Genomic DNA, 22,413 nt, shown 5'->3' on the forward strand with positions numbered 1-22,413 from the left:
ACACCCTCCCAAGGCTAAATCAGGAAGAAGTCAAATCCTTGAATAGACCAATAACAAGTTCTGAAATTGAGGCAGTAACTAATAGCCTACCAATCAAAAAAAAAAAAAAAAAGCCCAGGACCGATGGATTCACAGTCGAATTCCACCAGAGGTACAAAGAGCACCCGGTACCATTCCTCCTAAAACTATTCCAAGCAATAGAAAAAGAGAGACTCATCCCTAACTCAATATATTAGGCCAGCATCATCCTGACACTAAAACCTGGCAGAGACACAACACAGAAAGAAAATTTCAGGCCTGTATCCCTGATGAACATGGATGTGGAAATCCTCAATAAAATACTGGCAAACCAAATCCAGCAGCACATCAAAAAGCTTATCCACCACGATCAAGTCGGCTTCATCCCTGGGATGCAAGGCTGATTCAACATATGCAAATCAATAAACATAATCCATCACATAAACAGAACCAATGACAAAAACCACATGGATTTTCTCAATAGATGCAGAAAAGGTCTTCAATAAAATTGAACACCCCTCCATGCTAAAAACACTCAATAAACCAGGTATTGTTGGAACATATCTCAAAATAATAAGAGCTATTATTTATGACAAACACAGAGCCAGTATCATACTGAATGGGCAAAAGCTGGAAGCATTCCCTTTGAAAACCTGCACAATACAAGGATGCCCTCTCTCACCACTCCTATTCAACATAGTATTGGAAGTTCTAGCCAGGGCAATCAGGCAAGAGAAAGAAATAAAGCATGTTTGAATTGGAAGAGAGGAAGTGAAATTATCTCTATTTGCAGATGACATGATTGTATATTTAGAAAACCCCATCGTATCAGCCCAAAAACTCCTTAAGCTGATAAGCAACTTCAACAAAGTCTCGGGATACAAAATCAATGTGCAAAGATCACAAGCATTCCTATACACTAATTACAAACAAACAGAGAGTCACATAATGAGCAAACTCCCATTCACAATTGCTACAAAGAAAAGAACATACCTAGGAATCCAACTTACAAGGGATGTGAAAGACTTCTTCAAGGAGAACTACAAACCACTGCTCAAGGAAATAAGAGAAGACACAAACAAATGGAAGAACATTCCACGCTTATGGATAGGAAGAATCAATATCGTAAAAACGGCTATACTGCTCCAAGTAATTTATAGATTCATTGCTACTCCCATCAAGCTACCATTGACTTTCTTCACAACATTAGAAAAAAACTACTTTAAATTTCATGTGGAACCAAAAAAGAGGCTGTATAGCCAAGACAATTGTAAGGAAAAAGAACAAAGCTGGAGGCATCACGCTACCTGACTTCAAACTATACTACAAGGCTACAATAACCAATACAGCAAGGTACTGGTACCAAAACAGACATATAGACCAATGAAACAGTACAGAGGCCTTAGAAATAACACCACATATCTATGACCATCTGATCTTCGACAAACCTGACAAAAAAAAAAAAAAAAAGCAATACGGAAAGGATTCCCTATTTAATAAATGATGTTAGAAAAACTGGCTAGCCATATGTAGAAACTTGAAACTGGACCCCTTCCTTACACCTTATACAAAAATTAACTCAAGATGGATTAAAGATTTAAACATAAGACCTAAAACCATAAAAACCCTAGAAGAAAACCTAGGCAACACCATTCAAGACATAGGCATGGCAAAGACTTCATGACTAAAACACCAAAAGCAATGGCAACAAAAGCCAAAATTGACAAATGGGATCTAATTAAACTAAAGAGCTTCTGCACAGCAAAAGAAACTATCACCAGAGTGAACAGGCAACCTACAGAATGGGAGAAAAATTTTGCAATCTATCCATCTGACAAAGGGCTAATATCCAGAATCTACAAGGAACTTAAATAAATATACAAGAAAAAAACAAACAACCCCATCAAAAACTGGGCGAAGGATATGGACAGATACTTCTCAAAAGAAGACATTTATGCAGCCAACAAACATATGAAAAAAAGCTCATCATCACTGGTCATTAGAGAAATACAAATCAAAACCACAATGAGATACCATCTCATGCCAGTTAGAATGGCGATTATTAAAAAGTCATGAAACAACAGATGCTGGAGAGGATGTGGAGAAATAGGAGCGCTTTTACACTGTTGGTGCAAGTGTAAATTAGTTCAACCGTTGTGGAAGACAGTGTGACAATTCCTCAAGGATCTAGAACTAGAAATATCATTTGGCCCAGCAAACCCATTACTGGGTATATACCCAAAGGATTGTAAATCATTCTACTGTAAAGACACATGCACACGTATGTTTATTGCAGCACTGTTCACAATAGCAAAGACTTGGAACCAACCCAAATACCCATCAATGTTAGACTGCATAAAGAAAATGTGACACATATACACTATGGAATACTATGCAGCCATAAAAAAGAATGAGTTCATCTCCTTTTCGGGGACATGGATGAAGCTGGAAACCATCACTCTTAGCAAATTAACACAGGAACAGAAAACCAAACACTGCATGTTCTAACTCATAAGTGGGAGTTGAACAATGAGAACATATGGGCACAGGGAGGGGAACATCACACACTGGGGCCTGTTGGGGGATGAGGGGCAAGGGGAGGGATAGCATTAGGAGAAATACCTAATGTAGATGACAGGTTAATGGGTGCAGCAAACCACCATGGCACATGTATACCTATGTAACAAACCTGCACATTCTGCATATGTATCCCAGAACTTAAAGTATAATTTTTAAAAAAGGAATATGAAAATGGGGTCCAGATGCCTGGGTCCCAATCTGTGTATCACTCACCAGACTAATCCCTTCCCTCCCTGGACTTCAGATGCTCCTGGAGAAACATGCAGGCATGGGATTAAAAATCTAAAATCCTTTCCAACTTTCTAAGTTCTCTCTGAAAATAAAGGCAAGTGTATTTGCTGAAAAATTTCATATGGTTTTGAATTTATGAAAGTAACACATGCTTACCAAAGGCTCAGATGACACAGATGTATGTCATGCAAAGCTTTCCTGCACTGCCCCCACCTTTATTCAATTCCTCTCTGCTTCCAGAGTTAGCTACCATTAAGAGACTATCACTGCACTGCCCAATGTGGTAGCCACTAGCATGTGTAACTATGTAAACTTAAATTTTAATGAGTTGAAATTAAATAGCTATGAAAATTCAGTTCCTCAGTCATACTAGTCACATTGCAAGGGCTCAATAGCCATGTGAGGCTAGTGGCTACTAAACTGGACAGCACAGATACAGAACAGTGCTATGACTGCAAAAGTTCTACCAGACAGCACTGGTCTACTATGCGTAAGAAGGCCTTTCAATACTGTTCAATACTTATTTCCTGGAATTTCTGCAATTGCTGACATCAGACCCTCTCTAGCTGGGCTCATGACTACTCTAACAGCTTAATGGGGTAAGTTGCTTTGAAAAGGTCTCCGGCTGGGTGCAGTGGCTCACGCCTGTAATCCCAGCACTTTGGGAAGCTGAGGCAGGTGGACCACCTGAGATCAAGAGTTTGAGACCAGCCAGACCAACATGGTGAAACCCTGTGTCTACTAAAAATACAAAAAAAAAAAACAAAAAAAAAAAACAAACATAGCCAGGTGTGGTGGTTTGGCACCTGTAATCCCAGCTACTCGGGAGGCTGAGGCAGGAGAATTGCTTGAACCCGGGAGATGGAGGTTGCAGTGAGCTGAGATCACACCACTGCACTCCAGTCTGGGTGACAAGAGCAAGATTCCATCTCAAAAAAAAAAAAAGGAAAAGGTCTCCTAATTTCCTGGCCATATTAAGAAAGACTTGCTTCATCGCTGAAGGTCACAAGTTGTGAAACTGTCACCATCCCAACAGCACATAGAAATTTAAAACCTTAACTAAAGAACTGGCAAACTCAGCCTGGAAAACATAGCAAAACCCCTTCTCTACAAATAAAAGTTAAAAAGAAAATTAGCCTGGCATAGTGGCACCACTTGTAGTCCCAACTACTCATGAGGCTAGAGCAGGAGGAGCACTTGAGCCCAGGAATTCAAGGCCGCAGTGGGCTGTGATGGTGCCACTGCCCTCTAGCCTGGGTGACAAAGTGAGACTCTGTCACCACCCCTCCAAAAAAAAAAGAACTGGCAAACACTAATGTGCCTCAGGGTGGGGCTTTTCAAAAAGCACTAAGGCATTCAAAGTCTGAAACAAAACACCCTACGACTCTTGCCCAAGTGTGAGCCAAGCTAGTAACAAACCATGACTCAATGGAGGAGGTGTCTTAAGTATTCCCTAATAAACAGTGGCCAACATTGTTTTCTAGACTCTGACCTCCACTCCACCATCTGCACAGTCTAAGCAGGTAATGCCAGCTCTCCACTGCACAGTAAGGAATTCTTTCTTGAAGTATAAAAGTATAATGCATTTCTTTCTTTCAGTTCCCCATAAATGTTATGTCTTCCTCTATGCTCAATCTTTGCTAGAATGTCCTTCTTTCCCTAACTGCACCTTTTCTCAACACACTTCCCCATTTATAAGCCAGACAATATCTGTTTTTTCCTTAAAGCTCATCTCAGGCATCACCTACACCAGAAAATCTTGTTGGCCCTTCCCAGGCTGGATTAGGGCCCCTCAGTGGCTGCTCCAGCATATCTATACAGGAGACACGCTGAGGGTGAACGCCTAGTAGGAACCAAGGAAGCGGGTGTGGGACTTGTCTTGAAATCACATTTTATAGCAAGGTACAACTTTGGCTGAGACATTTGCAGGAAAAAGAACAAAGTTTTTAAAGATGCTCGTATTCACACTTGAAATGTGAGTGAGAAAATATCAGTGATTCATTTCAAAGAATATCTCTTTTATAAGTAATAACTTTGGAAGGTGATTACGGTTACACAACAATGTGAACTACTTAATGCCACTAAACTGCAACTGCACACTTAAAAATGGCTAACACGGTGTCCCCTTGAGCTTTGCCCAGCCCAAGCTCCTATGCTCGTGGCAGCCAGAACAGAGGGGTAGAGCAGCCTTCGGCGGCTGGGGGGCAGGCAGCTGTGCCTGTCCAGGGGCTGTGCGAGGCACAGGCACCGCAAAAGAAAAATATTTTTTTTTAATGGCTAACATGGTAAATTCTGTTACATATATTTTTTTGCCACAATAAAAATAAATAATGAGAAAGAAATAAACCACAAATAAATTTTTAAAAGCAGTAACATTGGAGGAGAGCCACTAGAGGTTAAAGAAAGGTTATGCCTTTCCCCAAGCCACACTCTGGCTCTACTATTGACCCCTTTATGAGCTCCAATAACATCCTAGTGTTTTTCTATCATAATAGTGCTACTTTAAATCTGTTTATGTGTCTGTCTGTCTTTTCTACTAGATTGATAAGGAATAATTCTTATTTATCTTTTTGTAACTCTGCTACTCAGAGCAGTCCCCAACAGAGGTATTCAATAAATGTTTGTTTGGTGGATGGATGGAGGATGGATGGATGGATGGATGGAGGGTGGATGGATGGATGGATGGAAGGATGGATGGATGGATGGAGGATGGATGGATGGATGGATGGATGGATGGAGGATGGATGGATGGATGGAGGATGGATGGATGGATGAATGGATGGATGGATGGATGGATGGATGGATTTATGGATGAATGGATGGAAAAGTGGATGAGTGGATGGGTGGGTTGGTGGATGAGTGGAAGAGTGGATAAATGAGGAATGAATTAATGGATAGTTTAATGGATGGATGGATAGATAGATAGATGAAGATATTTTCTTAAGTCTTCAGTTCTGTCTTCAGACGAGAAGCTCACAATCTCTCCCTCTCTATCTCTCTCTCTCTCCCCATTTCCCATAACACCAAGAAAATGTTTTCTATTTTATATTTAACAACTCTCAATACACTAAGGGAGAAAAAGTCTGCCATTTCTTTTTTTTCTGAGTAATGAAGTTACCGGGTATTTTTATTTTATTTATGTACATAAATTACATCTGTAATTATACAAAACAAATATTTTTCAAACTACTTTTGCCAAGTCTAAAAAAGGCTGCCATTTCTGACCCAGTAAACACACTAAAGAAAGGCTGGGGAAAGGAAAAAAGTAATCTTTAACAATATATTGGATAATAGCATTAAAAGCTTTCCTTTCTCTAATGGAGGTACAATTTGGAGATAAACTTAAACCACCTTCCTCTCTGTGGCATATGATTAAAATCTGCTTTGTCCTTCTAATTTGCTATTCTCAAATTACCACACTGCTGCTGGCACTGCAAACTCAGGCTTCACAGCTGCCCTTGAATTACTGTATAACTTTTCCTCTTTTTTTTTTCCTTTTAATCAGCACTGAACAAAGAAAGTGCCATCTATAGATGGTGGAAAAACTATGTCTTCAAACTTGGAGGCAAAAGATGTCACTCAAGGTGCCCCCTTGTGTCAGGATGACCCTCAGCAGAAATACTTCTCCCCTGAGGTCTGGGAACACAGGAGGTGAAGTTATCCTTGATAAGGTTCCAGGTGGCATAAAATATCCTGAAGTGTATTTCCATCCCTACTCCATAGAGTTTATTACTCTCCTGCCTTAGCCTTCTAAACAAAGAGAGCCTGACATGACAGTGGCTAGTGCCTAAGCAAAATAATAATAATAATACATTGTTTTCCTATTTTTCTAAAAGTCCTCTAAATACCATGCTCTGCATTGCTAGATTTTGACTTCCAGAGTCAATCTCAAAACTACAAGGTAAATTACCTTAAAGGACAGATAGAAAATTTTATTAGCATCACCCTTCCTTTTTTTCTTTTTACAACTTCTGGGGAGTTAATTTGCAATTTCAAACTACAAGTAATATTTGTACCATGCCAAATATGTAAAAGGAATCTAGTTATATTAGATGACAAAATACTCATATAACCATAGCAAGTTGACTGCAATTTTATTTGGATGTACATTCAGCCACAGGTTACAAAAAGAAAGTAGACAGGGAAAGAACTTAAACGGTGTCCTTGGATGACAGTTCTAAAACATCAATATGCTTTTTCTACCCAGAGGTGTGATCTGGGTATGGCTTTTCTCTTGAGCTATTAAAAAAAGTTGTCAGTGGAAAGGAATTACATCATTTAGACTACCAAGAACATTCAAAAACAAAATAATGGTAGTATTTAGTGTAATAAGAGCAAACCTAAAACTCAAGACACAATACCCACCCTAATCTTGCTAAATATGAGACATTGAACCAATCCTATAACATCTCTGTTTAAATCAGTCTTAATTTAATCAATGTAATACATGTTATTATTATTATACTCAAGGATATCAAGAGGACTGTAAGTGTAGAGAAAGGTTGCTGCTAAACAAAGAACCAATAAATACTCAACAGGTCATAACATTGTAGACAATACCTACACAAGGTACAGATGACAAAGATGGACAGTAACATGTGTACAGATCAGCCAAAAAATAACATTCGCTAGAAACATCAAGGAAGAATTATTAGCCAACTGATTAATTAGGTATTGGTCCTCTCTTCTACTAATAAGTCTAACTAGTTACTGATTTTTTTAAGACTGCTTGATTTTATCATCATATCCATCAGTAAACATTATTGTGTTTGAATTTTCAGTTCATGTGTAAAGACCTTGGTTCAGTTAATCTTGACTTTCCAGATTATGTTTAGCATCAAGGACTAGAGTTTTAAAGCAACAAATTATACTTCTGAGGTGAGAGATTATAAGCCAAACCCTGATCTGTTAACATGCTAATTGCTTTCCCCTGCTACAGAATAATAGTATTTCAAATGTTAGCATTATACATAGATATCTTCAGATAAAACTCTATTGTACATCTAAGATTCAGGTCATTACATGATTAATATTAGATTATTGTCTGAGCAATTTTATAGAACTTGAATTATTTTAATTTTCACAAAAACTCCCTGAAAACTACACACAAAACAAAATTTGCCATAAAAGATATCTGAGATACAAACAAATACTAAATAAAGATAAATTATCTCAGCAAAGCTACTCCTCATGTAACATGATTAATTTTGTACCATGTTGATAGGATTTTAAAATGTATTATCTACTTAATGCTCCTGACACTGTCTCAAAGGGCAACTTCCCTGGAAAGAAAATCGTATGCTTTGAAACTCAGAACTTGCAAACGGAAAGAAGTCTTTTTCATTTGCAAGTCCAAGCTAGGCCATGAAGAGTAAGGACAGAAAAATGGCTTTCCACTGACAACCCTGGTTTGGCTGCCCCATTTGTAGAAGAAAATAGAGACCAGCTCTGGTTCAGTTGGAGTTGCCTAACAAAGGAAAAATGATCAAGTACTGTTGGAAAGATGTCCAGAGCTCACAATTCATTGATTTGATCTACAAGCCTGCCCCAAGCAGAAATACAGACAAAAAAGGAAGACCTGTCACAGCAGTTTTGTTCATACCACATGGCTTCTGCCACCCCTTGCAAGGACATTAACGACTCCCTTACTTCTACCTCAATGTCAGACCTGTGTCTCTGGTAACTTTCACTCCTTATATCCAACTGTCTACTGAGAATTCTCCAGTCAGACGCCCTACAGGCACTTCAAAATCAACATACCCAAAATGGAACTCATCCTCTCTTCCCCCAACCTGCTTCTCCTCTAGTCTATCTCCTCAGTGTCAGCTTCACAGGTGTGTGACTTGCACATTTGCTCAGGGACCCGTGCCTAGAAGGACCCTGTACTTGGCTTAATGGTCTGCTATCACCACTTTGAAATTCTTAACAATTTTTTAACAAGCTCTGCATTTGCATTTTGCACAGGACCACATAAATTATGTGACCAGGTCTGTCTCTCCTGGAATGGCATCTCCATTACCCAGTTGTTGAAACTAACCATGTGGAACTCATCCCAGATTCTCCTTTCCTTAACTCCCAGATTCAGTCATCATGTTTCATGCCTAGGGTTTTACACCAAGCAAGCAAGAGATCACTTTGCTTGTAATGCCCTTTTTCTTCTTCTGAAAGACTTTACTTCCACTTGGCCTTTAATTATTAATCAAGATTCATCTATACCAGAGATACTTACTGATGCCCCAGCCTGATCTTGGTGCATCCTCTTGGTCTTCCACCTGCATTTACCTGTCTCTACAATCATCATTTCATCCTCACATCACTATCCTTTCTGTCTTCCCCCCGACTGACTGTGAGCCTCTTGATGGCTGATTTTATTTTCTTTTGTATCTCTACTTCCAGCTCTGGGCTAGGAATATAGAAGATATTTAACAAATGTTTATCAAATAAGATTGACGTTGTTTCAAACAAACTTTAATTTACTTTTGAAAAACATAACTTCTTGATCAAAACAAATGCTCTTCCTTTTTAGAATAAGCTTCTTTTTTTCTTTCTTTTTGCTAAAGTGGGCCCCTCCTTTCCATCCTGCACCTTCAGGGAGAATCAGCAAAGCAAACAGCTCCAGAGCTTAATTTACAACTGGAATGCATTTTTTATGGCCCTCCAGGGTCATTGTCCCTCAGAGTCACTTCTGCAAGTAGGAACAGCTGGGGCCCCTATGCCTCCAGGGGCTTCCAGGCACTGCTGGCTTATACACAATGACTTGTTTGTGCCGAGATATTGCCAGAGCTTTTCAGAAATACCACCAGGAGTCAAGTGTACAGGAAAGCAAGACTGGGAAGCCTGGCCCAGAGGGACGAGAAGGCAGTCACTAACCGTAGTCCTGTGTGCTCTCATGGACATGCAACACTTCATCAGATTTGCCATGGGAAATTCCGTTTGAAAAAACAATCTCTTGATTTGCTTGGAACAAATAGTCAAACAGAATCATTCCATATCCAGCAACAGTGTCTAATCAGCACTTCATTATACCTGTGATAGACACACCAGGATGGATTTCTTTATTTATTCACTCACTTACCCACACTCATTGAACATCTACTGAAAGAAATGTGCCCAGTGAGGCACAATCGAGGGAGGAACAAAAGGAACAGATCCCTCCACTCAAGGAGCTTAGCAATATTATTAGGAGAAAGGTAAATTCCACTAATGTCTGACTATTCCAGATGTGGTCCACAGACCAGCCACGAAGCATGCTAAAAATGTCAAATTTCAGGACTCTTCCCAAGACTTCCTGAATCCGAGTCTGCATTTGAAGAACAGAGAAACTCCACAGGAACATCCGACTGAGAAGCACTTACACACTTCTCCCAGGGCTCAATGCTGAACTTGACTCTTCTGAGCCTGAGTCAAGTTCAAACCTCAGCTGCAAAATCTGCCCAACTGGCTCCTGACCCTAGTCCCATTATTTTTCCCATCTCTGGATTCCACATCTGGCTCTCTGCTACTTCATGGGAAGAGCAACTTGAAATTCTCCATCACAGGGTGAGAACTAAAAGAGGGCCATGTTATCTTCCCGACGCCTAACACTTATGCCATGTGAATCTCAGATTCTCGTAGAATAAATTCTGATATTTGCATTTCTGCAACATTTTTCTGTTTTCCCAAAATGCCTACTCAGAAAAAGAAGTCAGAACTTAATAATTCAAGTGACTAATGGGCCTGATTCAAATGGTTTACAGTTTAAACACTTCATGTTTAGCTGTATATTTTCCATGATCTAAAGAAGGGTCTCAAAACAAGACACAGCTTTATACAATTATTAGAGTTTAAAAAGTTAGGATTCAGTTAGAGAGCAAGTGCAATTAGAGAATGCTTATTACAGTAGAGCTTGGCCTTGCCCTTCTACTGTTAATATTTTGAATATAAACGCAGACAAAACACACACACACACACACACACACACACACGTGCATAGTTACTACTAAGAATTCCAAATATAATGTACATATTTTCTGTGAACATGCAGTGTTTTTTATTTAACTGACATCACTTGGGGTACTTGTAATTTATGTTCTTGGAGGCATAGAAGATGCATATAAGTTCTACTTTGTTTTACTTAATTTTGGATTTTTTTAATTTTTCTGGAAGTTCAATAAATGGACAGTCACCTAAACCAGCAATTTTTTTTTTTTTTTGAGACAGGGTCTCACTGTCACCCAGGCTGGGGTGCAGTGGCACAGTCACGGCTCACTGCAGCCTCCACCTCCCTACCTTATGCAATCCTCCCACCTCAGCCTCCCAAGTAGCTGGGACTACAGGCATGCACCAGTCCCAGCTAATTTTTGTATTTTTTGTAAACCCAGGGTTTCACCATGTTGCCCAGGCTGGTCTCAAGCTCCTGGGTTCATGCGATCTGCTCACCTCAGCCTCCCAAAGTGCTGGGATTACAGGCACCAGCCACTGCACCCAGCAATTCTTCAGTATGTTGGCCTCAAAACTCCTTTACTCTGCTGAGTATCTGTAAAACCTTTGTTTATATTATATATCTATAGAATTATCCAAAATATTCAATTATTGATTTATTTAAAAATAACAATAAACCCACTGTACATTAATGTAAGTAACATATTTTTGTTTAAAAATAGCTATATTTTACAAAATAAAGTAGTGATAAAAGCAGCATTGTTTTACATTTTTGCAAATATCATTAATGACTGACTCAACAAAGAGGTGTATTCTCACATATGCTTCTTCATTCAATGTGTTGTAATATCACACATCTTGTAGGCTCTAGAAAATTCCACTGTACACTTCTGAAAGACTGAAAGTGGAAAAGGTAAACAACATCTCCTCAGAGTGACAAGATAATTCAATGGGGAAAAGAGTTATTTTTTTCAACAAATGGTGCTGGGACAACTGGATATCCACATGCAAAAGAATAAAGTTGGACTCCTACCTCACACCATATACAAAAATTGACTCAAAATGGATCAAAGATGGGGAGTGACTGTTAATAGGTACAGATTTATTCTGGGGTGATGAAAATGTTCTGGAATTAGGGAGTGATTGCAGTTGCAAAGTCTTATGAATATATGAAAATCAACTGAATTGTACACTTTAAAATGATTAATTTTATGGTATGCGAACTATGTATCAATTTTTAAAATGGATCAAAGTCCTAAATATAAGAGCTAAAACTATAAAACTGCTTAATGAAAACATAGGCATAAGTCCTTATTACCTTGAATTGGGCAACAGTTCTTAGCTATGGCATCACAAATACAAGCAACAAAAATTATATATAAATTGGACTTTATCAAAATTAAAAGCTTTTTTGACTCCATCAAGAAAGTAAAAGATATCCCACAGAATGGGGAAAAAAATTGCAAATCACTTATTGTATAAAGGGTTTGTGTCCAAAATATATGAAGAACTCTTACAACTTAAAAATAAAAGACAACCCATTTTAAAATAGGCAAAAGGTCTAAATGGGCAGTTGTCTGAAGAAGATGTACAAATGGCTAATAGACACATGAAAAGATGCTCAACTTTAGCCTTCAGAGAAATGCAAATCAAAACCACAATGAGATACCACTCCACACCCACTTAGAATGGTTATAATCAAACAGATAGATAAATAACAAGTGTTGAAGAGGATGTGAAGAAATTGAAACCCTCCTACACTGCTGGTGGGAATGTAAAACAGTGCAGCCACTTTGAAAAACTGTTTGACAGTTATTCAAAAGATTAAACACAGAGTTACCGTATGACTAGTAATTTCACTTTTAGGTATACACCCAAGAGAAAAGAAACATGTCTAGAGAGCAACTTTTTCAGGAATGTTCATGGCAACATTATTCATAGTAGCCAAAATGTTCATCAACCCAAATGTTTATCAACTAATGAATGGATCAACAAAATGTGATATATCTATGCAATGGACTACTATTCAACAAGGAAAAGGAAGGAAGTACTGACCCATGCTACAATGTGGATAAACCTTGAAAACATTGTGCTAAGTGAAAGAAGCCAGACACAAAATTTCACATATTTTATGATTCCATTTTTATCAAATGTCCAGAATAGACAAATATATACAGACAGGAAGTAGATTAGTGGTTGCCTAGGACTGGGAGGTCTGGAGAAAAATGGAGGTATGACTGCTAAAGGGCAAAGGTTCATTTTGGGGATGATGAAAATATTCTAAAATTGATTGTGGTGATGACTGCACAACTATCTAAATATATCAAAAATTGTATACCTTAAGTGGGTGTACTACAAGGAATGTGAACTATATCTCAATAAAACTGTTATCCAAAAAGGCAAACAATATCTTAGTATTATGTTGAAAATACTTCTTTTAACAGCATGGCCTCCATGAAAGGATCACAGGGACTTCCAGGGTTCCCCAGACCACACTTTGAGAACCACCTACCCTAGACACAGCATCTAGAGTAGGTATTGTGGATTATCTTTTTAGGAGCCATTTTCCCCTTCCTCCCATCTGATTTTAGGTATCTGCTCTTCCCCAGGCAGAACATCACCACAGGGGAAGTTGATTTCACCCTGAGTCCCAGGGTCGAGTTCTGCACCTTAAGCTAATCAGTACATTCTGTTCCCCTGGTCATAGTCACTGCTTCCGGGGTGAGCATGTGACCTGGGAGGTCCAATCAGAATGACTGCACACTTCTGCTTGGGATGCTGAATTGAAAGTGGCTTCTCTCTTCCTCTGGAGGGTATCCTATGAAAATGTGAAAACTGGCACTGCTGTAACCATTTTACTACCAGTCTGAGGATGGAGCCATCACAAATGGCAAGAAGAGGCAAAGGAACCCCAGAGAAACAGAGCCACAGTCCTTGAATTAAACACGTAATTCAAGACTTCTGAATATATGAGTCAGTAAACATCCTTAATGTTAAAGCCAGTTTGAATTAGAATTTGTTACATGTAGTTGAAAGAATTCTAGCGGATACACCGCTCAAACAATGTGCAGCTAATAGCATTGTATTCTCCCTGAAGTCAATACACTTTGCCTTTGCTTTGAAAATATCAAGAGATAAGATCTTAGCAGACCATTGGAATAACATTACATTTTTTTTTAGGATATGCTTAATATAAAGAACTGGCCCATATAATCTAGGTCTAAAAACGTCAGAGCTGTGCCACAGTATTTAACAAACTGCCTCTCTCCTCTATTCCTTTTGTGTCTGATTTTCAGTAGACTCTGAATGGCATTCCAGAAGAGCTTGGTAGAGAAAAGTGTTGAATTGTCCTTACTAGCAGAAAATTGTGGCTGCCAGCTGGACCTAGCTTGGATTTCACCAGCAGGATCATCATGGGGCCTGATATTTAGCACAGATATAGGTTTGCACATGATAATGTCATTCCCATTTCAACAGATAAGAAGCTATCCTTTTTTCAACTAAATTGATTAGAATAGTACTCTGTATTTGGGTGATATTTTAACATTTACAACATGCTTTTACATAAACCATCTCAACAACCCAATGGTGATTGGCAATTGAGGAATTATTACTCTCATTTCTCAGAAGAACAGGAGGCCCAGTGACTTGCTTAAGGTCCTGCACCATCAGAAAGGAATGGAGTTTAGGCTTAAAGTCATTTGATTCTAAGTCAAAGCCTTCCCACCACTTAGGATTACCTCTAATATAGTTTCACAAAGCACTAAGATAACAGTCACTATTTTTTCAGCTCTCACTATGTGCCAGGTACTAAGCTAAGCACTTGACATATAATGCTTATTTAATCCTTACAAAAAGTCCATGAGGGCTATGTTATTATTATTTCCACTTTATAGATGAGGAAACTCAGGCCCAGTGAGGAAAAGTGACTTCCCCAAAGTCACCTGGCCAGTCAGTGGCAGAGCCAGGGTTCAAACCCAAGCAAGCAGTACTCCAGAACATATGCTCTCGACCACTTTGCCACCATGCCACTTGAACAAGCATAAAGTTTGTCTGCTGAAGAGAGCTGTGCCTGCTCTGAACAAGATGCCTTTTAGCTGCCCAGAACCCACCAGTTCCACAAGAGCAGAAATGATATTTAACAACACACTACAAAAGACTCTCTCATAATTTTTCTTGTTCTAGAATTTGATGATACAAAGATTGCCTTAAAAAAGCCAGGGCTGAGATAACATCTTACTAAACTCTCATGAGAGGTTTATTGTAACAGTAATTGCAACCCAATTTGACGTATTCTGAAAGACACTCCTGCTTGATTAGCCGACAGCTGTTCCTCCCCACCACACACATGTGCATGCACACACACACACATAATTCCATTCCTTCCATAATGGCAAAGCCAATTCCCATTATAGAGAGGAAAGATGCCAGATGCATATATTCCTAGACACTTTTGCAGCTAGGGCATGGGCATATGATCCAATCCAGGCCAATAGAATCTGATGGGAAGACTGATGGGGACTCTGGGAAAGTGTTCCTCTGTGATAAAAAGGAAATGCATGAGGAAACACCTCTTCTTGGATAGTGGATGTGGCAGTGACTGACTGACATCTAAAATTACTGCAGCCACCTCATAATCATGGAGACTATAGAGACACAGTTAATGCACTGAAGATACCAGAGTGAAAAGATGGGAGGCAGCAACTAAGTCCAGGCAGAGCTTTGGAACAGCCCTGAAGTTGCCCTCCCTCTGGACTTTTTGCCAGCTAAGATAATAAGTGTCCTTATTATTTAGGCCACTTTAACTTGGCTACTCTTTTACTTGCAGCCAAAAGCAGCCTAATCATCCAGTCCCAAGAGGCAGTGCTCCAAAGATGAAAGAGCTTTGGATTTTGAGTCAAATGACCTGGGTCCTGACCAACTTAATTGCTTGGTTACCCAAACTGCTAACCTCTCTGAATCTCATTTTCCATATCTAGTAATACAATATTGAGATAATACTCAGTAACACAGTAACATCCATAGAATGGAGATAATTGATAGTTATGAAATTCATATGAGATAATATGAACACTACCACTCTGTCAATAGCAATGCTTCGTTCAAATGTAATTTATCTAGTCAATAATAAAACCAGAGACTTTTTAAACTGCAGCATCCATCTAACCAAATTCTTTTGTTTTACAAAAGAAAAGAAAATTGACTCCAAATGTCAAATGACTCACTCAAGATCACACAGCTGGTTGGTAACATAACTAAACCACACATCTGATTCCCGATCCAACGCTGGCATGCTACCTTCATATTGACAGGTAATGAGCTAGATTAAATATTGGGAAGGTTAGCACTCATCCATTCCACTGGTGTTTAATGTGCACATATTATACTATATAGAATAGCAGGCACTATTCTAAGTATTAGGGACTCTGCGGTGAACATCAAAATGTTCCTACTCTTGTGAATTTAACAGTCTAGAAAGGAAATTATTCAATCTACATCGGTATTTATTGTGTTCCTACTGCATGTAAAGCACTATGCTAGGATTTCTAGTCAAATACAAATACAAATTTTCAGCCAATTCCAACTATGTCAGCCACGTTTACCAGGCTTTGCCAAAGTATTAATATATGAGTCAGTAAACATCCTTAATGTCTATGTAAAAAGTCTATGTAACCTCAAAAAGTCAGTATTAAAAATGGCAAGTTCATTAGCAAGAGCTGTGAATGACAATGCCAGTATCTAAAAAAAAAAAAAAAAGGTGGATAGAAAATGGCTAGGACTCCACTCTAATTGAAGTAGCAAGGTTGAATGAAGAGTTAGAGCCAAACCTTAACCTCCTACAACATCCAGACTTCAAAGGTTAGCTCAATTGGAAAAGCCCAATAAGGAGCATTCAGCAACTCTTTCCCTTCCCCAGGCCTCTATCTGGTATCCCAAACTCCCCTTTATGCCGTGTCTATTTGGAATTCCTCTATCTTCCATCCTACCTGAACAATCACAAGCAAATGATATGATGGGACAGCATCCCAGACCCTGCAAAAAGAGACAGAGCCAATGACTTCCACATCTCTTATTGGAAATGACCACCAGTCTGCTAAGACTGGGCCACTAGGTTATATGTTTGAAAGTTTTCATTGCCTAAATACCACCAAAATTATACGATTTGGAAAAGGAATGTTTAAAAGCTGTTATTTTGCAAAAGCTCTTTCCTATCCTCTATATGGTGGTAAATGCAAAGATCTTAGGGGGTGGAGAATACTCTGCCTTCTCCTCCTTGTGGAAGGCACACTGAAGAGGAACAAAATACATGCGCTTTCACCATCACACCCTGTAATCAGAGCACAAATAGGCAATTCTCCCTTAGTTTCTGGCTTGGTTCGTCTTTTGATGCATAGGCATAATTTGGGGCTACTACAGTCTGAAATATAAGGACTCTGTGCATCGAACCTAACAAAGCATTTATACATATAGTTTCTTTAAAGGCAAATACCATGTTTCCGGGGGGTGGAAATGGCCCCCAGTGAGGTTTGGATGTGGAATTCCAATCAGCTCTGGGATGCCAGCCTGCCTGACAGACTCAGGACACATTAAGTTTGCAAACTGGCAAAGAGGGTCGCTTTGTCCATTCAGATCATGAATCTCAACTGGCCTTCAGTCACTGGTTTAAACCCCCCTACCTTGGATTTACCTCTATCCATGTCTGGAAATTTCACTGAAACTTCAGCTATTTTAACTATGGGGTAATATGTCAAAGACATACATAAGCTTCGGATCCAGAAAATTCTGGATTTGAATTCCAGCTGCTCATTCTCTTTTTAGAGATATGGCCTTGAACAAGTCACTTGCTCAGTCACTTGCAGTTATTAGCTGCTCAGTTTTCTTATCCAAAAGAAGGGAATAATACCTACTCAAAGGTTGGTGGTAGAGAGCAGACATAAATGAGTGGAAAAGGCTGGCACATGAGAGATGCTCAAGAAATGGCACCTAGAGCTATTCACATGGTCTCAAACAATAGGCCTGAAGGTTTCTATCATCCGTTGCATCTACCACATGCAGCCACCCTCCAGCACCTTACTAGAGAAAACTGTTTGAGTGACTCTTTTTTCTTTCAATCTGGAATGCTCACCTACTAGAGAACACAGACTAATGAACTCCCAAGGATGTGTGGCTTGAGTTTCCCCCACTTATTTTTGGGCTCCATAGGCAGCACTCCTGGAGTGAAGAGGAGTGAACAACTAACACATGTCCAAGAGCTCCTGCTCCTCCTACAGAGCCTCTAGATCAAGCTCATCCAACCCGTGGCCCAGAACAGCTTTGGATGCAGCCCAGCACAAATTCATAAATTTTCTTAAAACATTATGAGACTATTTGTGATTTTTTTTTAAGCTCATCAGCTATCGGTAGTGGTAGTGTATTTTATGTGTGGCCCAAGACAATTCTTCTTCCAATGTGGCCCAGGGAAGGCAGAAAATTGGACACCCCTGCTCTAGAGCCAGGCAGGCACCAGGGATGAGAGCTCCTAACTCAGATAGGCAGATGTGGGCTATGGAGAGAGGGTGACGTTCTGTGGACAGTATATACAATCCTTTAACTGTGTAGTTCTATAGGAGGAAGGAAGGAAGCAAACACAGATGGATTCACCCAGAACAAGTGCCAGTGATTCCAAATGGCTTTGTTTCACATTGTTTTTTAATCCTTTTGTTCTCACTCTAAGCAAATGGGAAGTCTTTGTAACCTGATACCCGGAAGGGCAATTTCAATTTCTGGTCTGGAGTACTCTAGGAAAGTATGAGGTCCAAAGTTATCCAAATAAAATATTTTAATTCATTTTAATTGGTTAAATAATAATCCTCATTTGGGGGCCGAAAGGGCAGAGAAAGATGAATCACAAAAATAAACATCTAATTTTTTGAAAAATCAGTACCCAAGCCAACATTTTGAAACATAACATTTTAACCTCTTTGGCACTAGTTGCGTCATAAGCACTAGAGTTTTTCAAACTGCTGTTAGACTGGCTACAATTCATTGTTTCTCAAAACATGAGACAACAAATACATGTCCTTTGGGGAATATTTATTATTCTAAGGAAGACTTCATCCTGAGGGAGGGGAAAAATGTCAACACCAAGTGGGACAGGGCAGAAGAGGGCTGAGAGACAGAGGAGACCTCAACAGCCCTGATGGCACCTCCATCATCTACACATTCATTATGGGTTAAAGGACCTGTACACCTACTTTAGGACTTCAAGCAAAGTGCACAGACCACACTCTCTGGATCACAAGACTATTAGTACATGCCAGATGCTTCTGTGCAACCCTTGTGGCAGTAGAAACACTGCCTATCCTGCTAATCCTTTTATTATTAAGTTTAGCAGTGCTGCTTGGTCAGAATGAAATTCAAGATCCTCCAGAAAATTCAGTGGGAGCCTACTTTCCTGGGAGATCATGGGGCATCACATTCCTACCTTGACTTTTGTCCAGCTGTCAGGTTACAAATTAATTGCAACTGCCCCCAACATGTCACACACTCCCACTAACAAAAATTAAATAAAAATAAAACAGGGAAAGTCCTTTCATTCCTTCATGGTTTGCACAGCCTAGAGACTGATTCCTACTCTGGGAGATGCTGCCCCACCCACTGACATGAGTGGTGTGCCCTGTATTTAAATGTATTAAAAAACAACAACAACAAAAAACAAAAAAACAGCTCAGTTCCAGAGCCTCAAGACTCGACTAGGGTAGGTGAGAGAGGAAATCCCAGAGATAAATAGTTAAATAGATTTAAAATTCGGAAGTTAATTGTGCTGAGCCCTGACACAACCTTTCCTGATTGTGTGCGCACCGAGTGGGGCATCTTTGGGTTCCTGGAAGAGGGGCTCTCACCCGCCTACATATTCACCCACCGCAAATACGCACACGCACACGCACGCACACCTTTGCAGCTCACACTAGCTCTCCTGACAGCCCAGAGGCATTTACTACCCGAGCACAGGGCTGCCAGCAAAGCTGCCTTCACCCAAACAACTAGCCTTCTCCTCCAACTTGGGTGACAGTGAATGTCCACCAAGATTCCACGGGGCGCTTTTTCCCAGGACCCAGGTTCCTGCAGGGCTCCCCACTTGCTGGCCTCACAATCCTTTCTTTTCCTTTCTCTGAAACACTCAGACTTCACACATTCCTTTCGAGGTAGCTCCAGTCCGACGCATCGCGCGCGCTCCATCCCTCAAGGCTGGCGCCCAGGGCAGCCCGGCCTCTCTCACTCTGGGGAAACTTCGCCACCGCCCCACGCGGAGAACTGAAGACCACCGGCGGAGGGTAAGGGGGACCCACACGGCGCGGAAAGCAGATTCCGGGACTGAGGGCGTCTCCGGAGCCTGGGCGCGGGAGAGAGAAATGAGTGAACCCGGCGGATGCATGCCTTCTCCACGTGGAGGAAAGGAGGAAATAACAGTGGGCGACATGCAGGTGCCCCTCTCAGCCCTCGGAGCTCCCATCTCCTGGCGAAGTAGGGCCCAGAGGGGCCAGAGTCCCTCCGCAGGCAGCTGCCCCGCGCTATTAGTCTGGGCGCAGAGAGACGCGCGCGCAGGGTGCACGCGAGGGGAAGGGGACTGGGCGCGGATAACGCGTGCCTGGAGCTTGCAGGGGACCATGCCCCCCACGCCAGGATAAGGCCCCCCAGCCTCAGAGGGCTGAGGAATCGAAATCTGGCTTTCTAGCAGTCCCCCAATCCCCTCCGGGAGTGGGTTCCTTGTCCTCGCATGCCCACCGCAAAGGCCCCCCGCCCTATTCCCGGCGTGTGCCCCGCGCCCTCGCCCGGTTCCACGCACACCTGGATGTGGCAAGATATCTCCGAGTCGTCCAGCAGCCGGATGGTGCATTTCATCTCCTGGCTGAGCGATTTGATGCTGGAGCTCCGAAAGTGGATCATTTTCATGGTCCTCCTGCCTCTCGGCACACAGTGGCAGGAGGCGAACATGCACCGCGGCCGGGGGGAGCGAACGCGAGGCTCAGGGCCGGCGCGGTGCTCGCCTGCGCGGACACACACTCGCGCACGCACTGTCCGGGACACCTGGGCGCGGCTCAGCCCCGGGACAGCGGCAGCGTCGGGCGCTTGCGGCCACACATGCCCAGCGGCCGGGGCGCAGCGGGCGGGTCCCTCCCTCCTGTTCGCTCGCCTCCGCCTCGCCCCCTCCTTTCCCCGCCTCCTTCTGTCGCGCGCGCTCGTGCGCCTCCCTCTGCCCGGGCTCGCTTGCCGAGGATGCCCAGAGCCTGAGACCCTCGGCGGGCGCGCGACGCACTCACTCCCACGCGCGCCGAGCAGCTGAAGGAGGAGGCGGAGGGATGGCTGGCGCGGCTGGCCCGGGTGCCCTGGTGGTGGCCTGCTCAGTCGCAGCCGCCGCTGCGTCAAGCTGGGCCCGACTGTCTTCCTCAGCCTCGTCGCCTCCTCCCTCCCCTGGCCGCTGTCGCTCGGGCTCCCGGTAGTGCTCGTCCCGGCCCCAGCTCCCGCACGCGCCCGACAGCGCCCTGCTCTGCTCAGCTCCAGGGACCTGGCGCGGGTAGGGGACAGACAGCGATCCTGACCCACACCGCCAGGGGGATTCCGCCTCGGGAAAGGATTGTTGGGCCCAGGGCGAGTGAGAGAGAGAGAGAGTGACAGCCCTGACAGGGCTACACCAGGAATACCGCTAATAGTAAAAAATCTCATGGATATTGTTTAAGCTATTGCTTTATTTAATGCTAGCTAGGACTCAGTCTCTTTCTCTAAAAAATTCGGAGCCTTCCATGTGCAAATCCTCCTTTAAATCTCCCAACATCTTAGTGTGATATTTGGTAGCATACCTTTGACCCGAGCAAGAGGGGTGGGTTCCTATTCTACTCCCCTACTTTAGAGACCTCCTCCAGCTCCTGGTTGCTCAGGAATTAAGAGGTCTAATGCAAAGCAGATATGCCCCGTCCTGTTTTAGTCCAGTCTCTGGGTACTAAGGACTCTGGAATTCCCCACCCGCCTCCAGGGTGTTGAAGGTAGAAGGTATCCTGCCTCTTTGTTGTCCCCCAAGGTGGCTCAAGCCACCGTGTCATAGGCCCTAGAGTGGCCAGGGGCCGCTGTTGAGTCAGGGGTATGGAGCTTGAATGTGAGCGCTGGAATGTCCAGAAGTTGGGAGAGATGGAAGTCCTCTTACCCTGCTGCTCTTGCCTGAGCAGAACAGGTCGTTAGGAAGGAACATTTGTTAGAAGAAGGACGTATTACCCAGCTGTCAGCTTTTTCAAGGTTTGTGCCTGCATGGAGCCCCCTCATCCAAAGGTATGCCCTGTCCTGGGGATGGAGGAAGAGTGGCACAGAAATTTTACCTGCCCTGGACCGTCTGGTGGGCCATATATTCTCTAGGACACCTAATGTTGGCCGAGACTTGGTGGAGTCTGCAATGCATTTGGACTTCTCTCTGCCTGCTCCTGCCCCCTCTCCCTGTTGATCACTAATAAATACCATACAGGACAAACTCAGTCTCAGTATCTGCTCCTGGAAATTCCAAATTGCAGCAATTTGTCAATATAGGAGGATACAGAATGTTTTATGTAGCACTCAATAGCTGACTATTGCTTATGAATATTTAGATGATAGTATGGGGCATTCTCATGGATGCTCTTGAGCTGGGCCCTTCAAGTG

The 22,413-nt window shown here is 42.0% G+C and overlaps 1 protein-coding gene across 2 annotated transcripts in view; it reads right to left on the reverse strand.

Moving 5' to 3' along the window:
- Positions 1 to 20,926, reverse strand: part of FRMD3 (FERM domain containing 3) — a 293,594-nt gene extending 272,668 nt beyond the window's left edge. The window contains exon 1 of one of the 2 annotated variants that reach the window (XM_025359403.1): positions 20,578 to 20,921. In XM_025359403.1, coding sequence (XP_025215188.1) covers positions 20,578 to 20,724 — 147 coding nt within the window. In that variant the 5' untranslated portion in view covers positions 20,725 to 20,921. Of the gene's footprint in view, positions 1 to 20,577 lie in introns of both variants that reach the window. The other variant, XM_025359402.1, reaches the window with a different exon arrangement.
- Positions 20,927 to 22,413: the final 1,487 nt, after the last annotated feature.

Source organism: Theropithecus gelada, chromosome 15 (genome assembly GCF_003255815.1).
Source record: "Theropithecus gelada isolate Dixy chromosome 15, Tgel_1.0, whole genome shotgun sequence".
NCBI classification, from domain to species: Eukaryota; Metazoa; Chordata; class Mammalia; order Primates; family Cercopithecidae; genus Theropithecus; species Theropithecus gelada.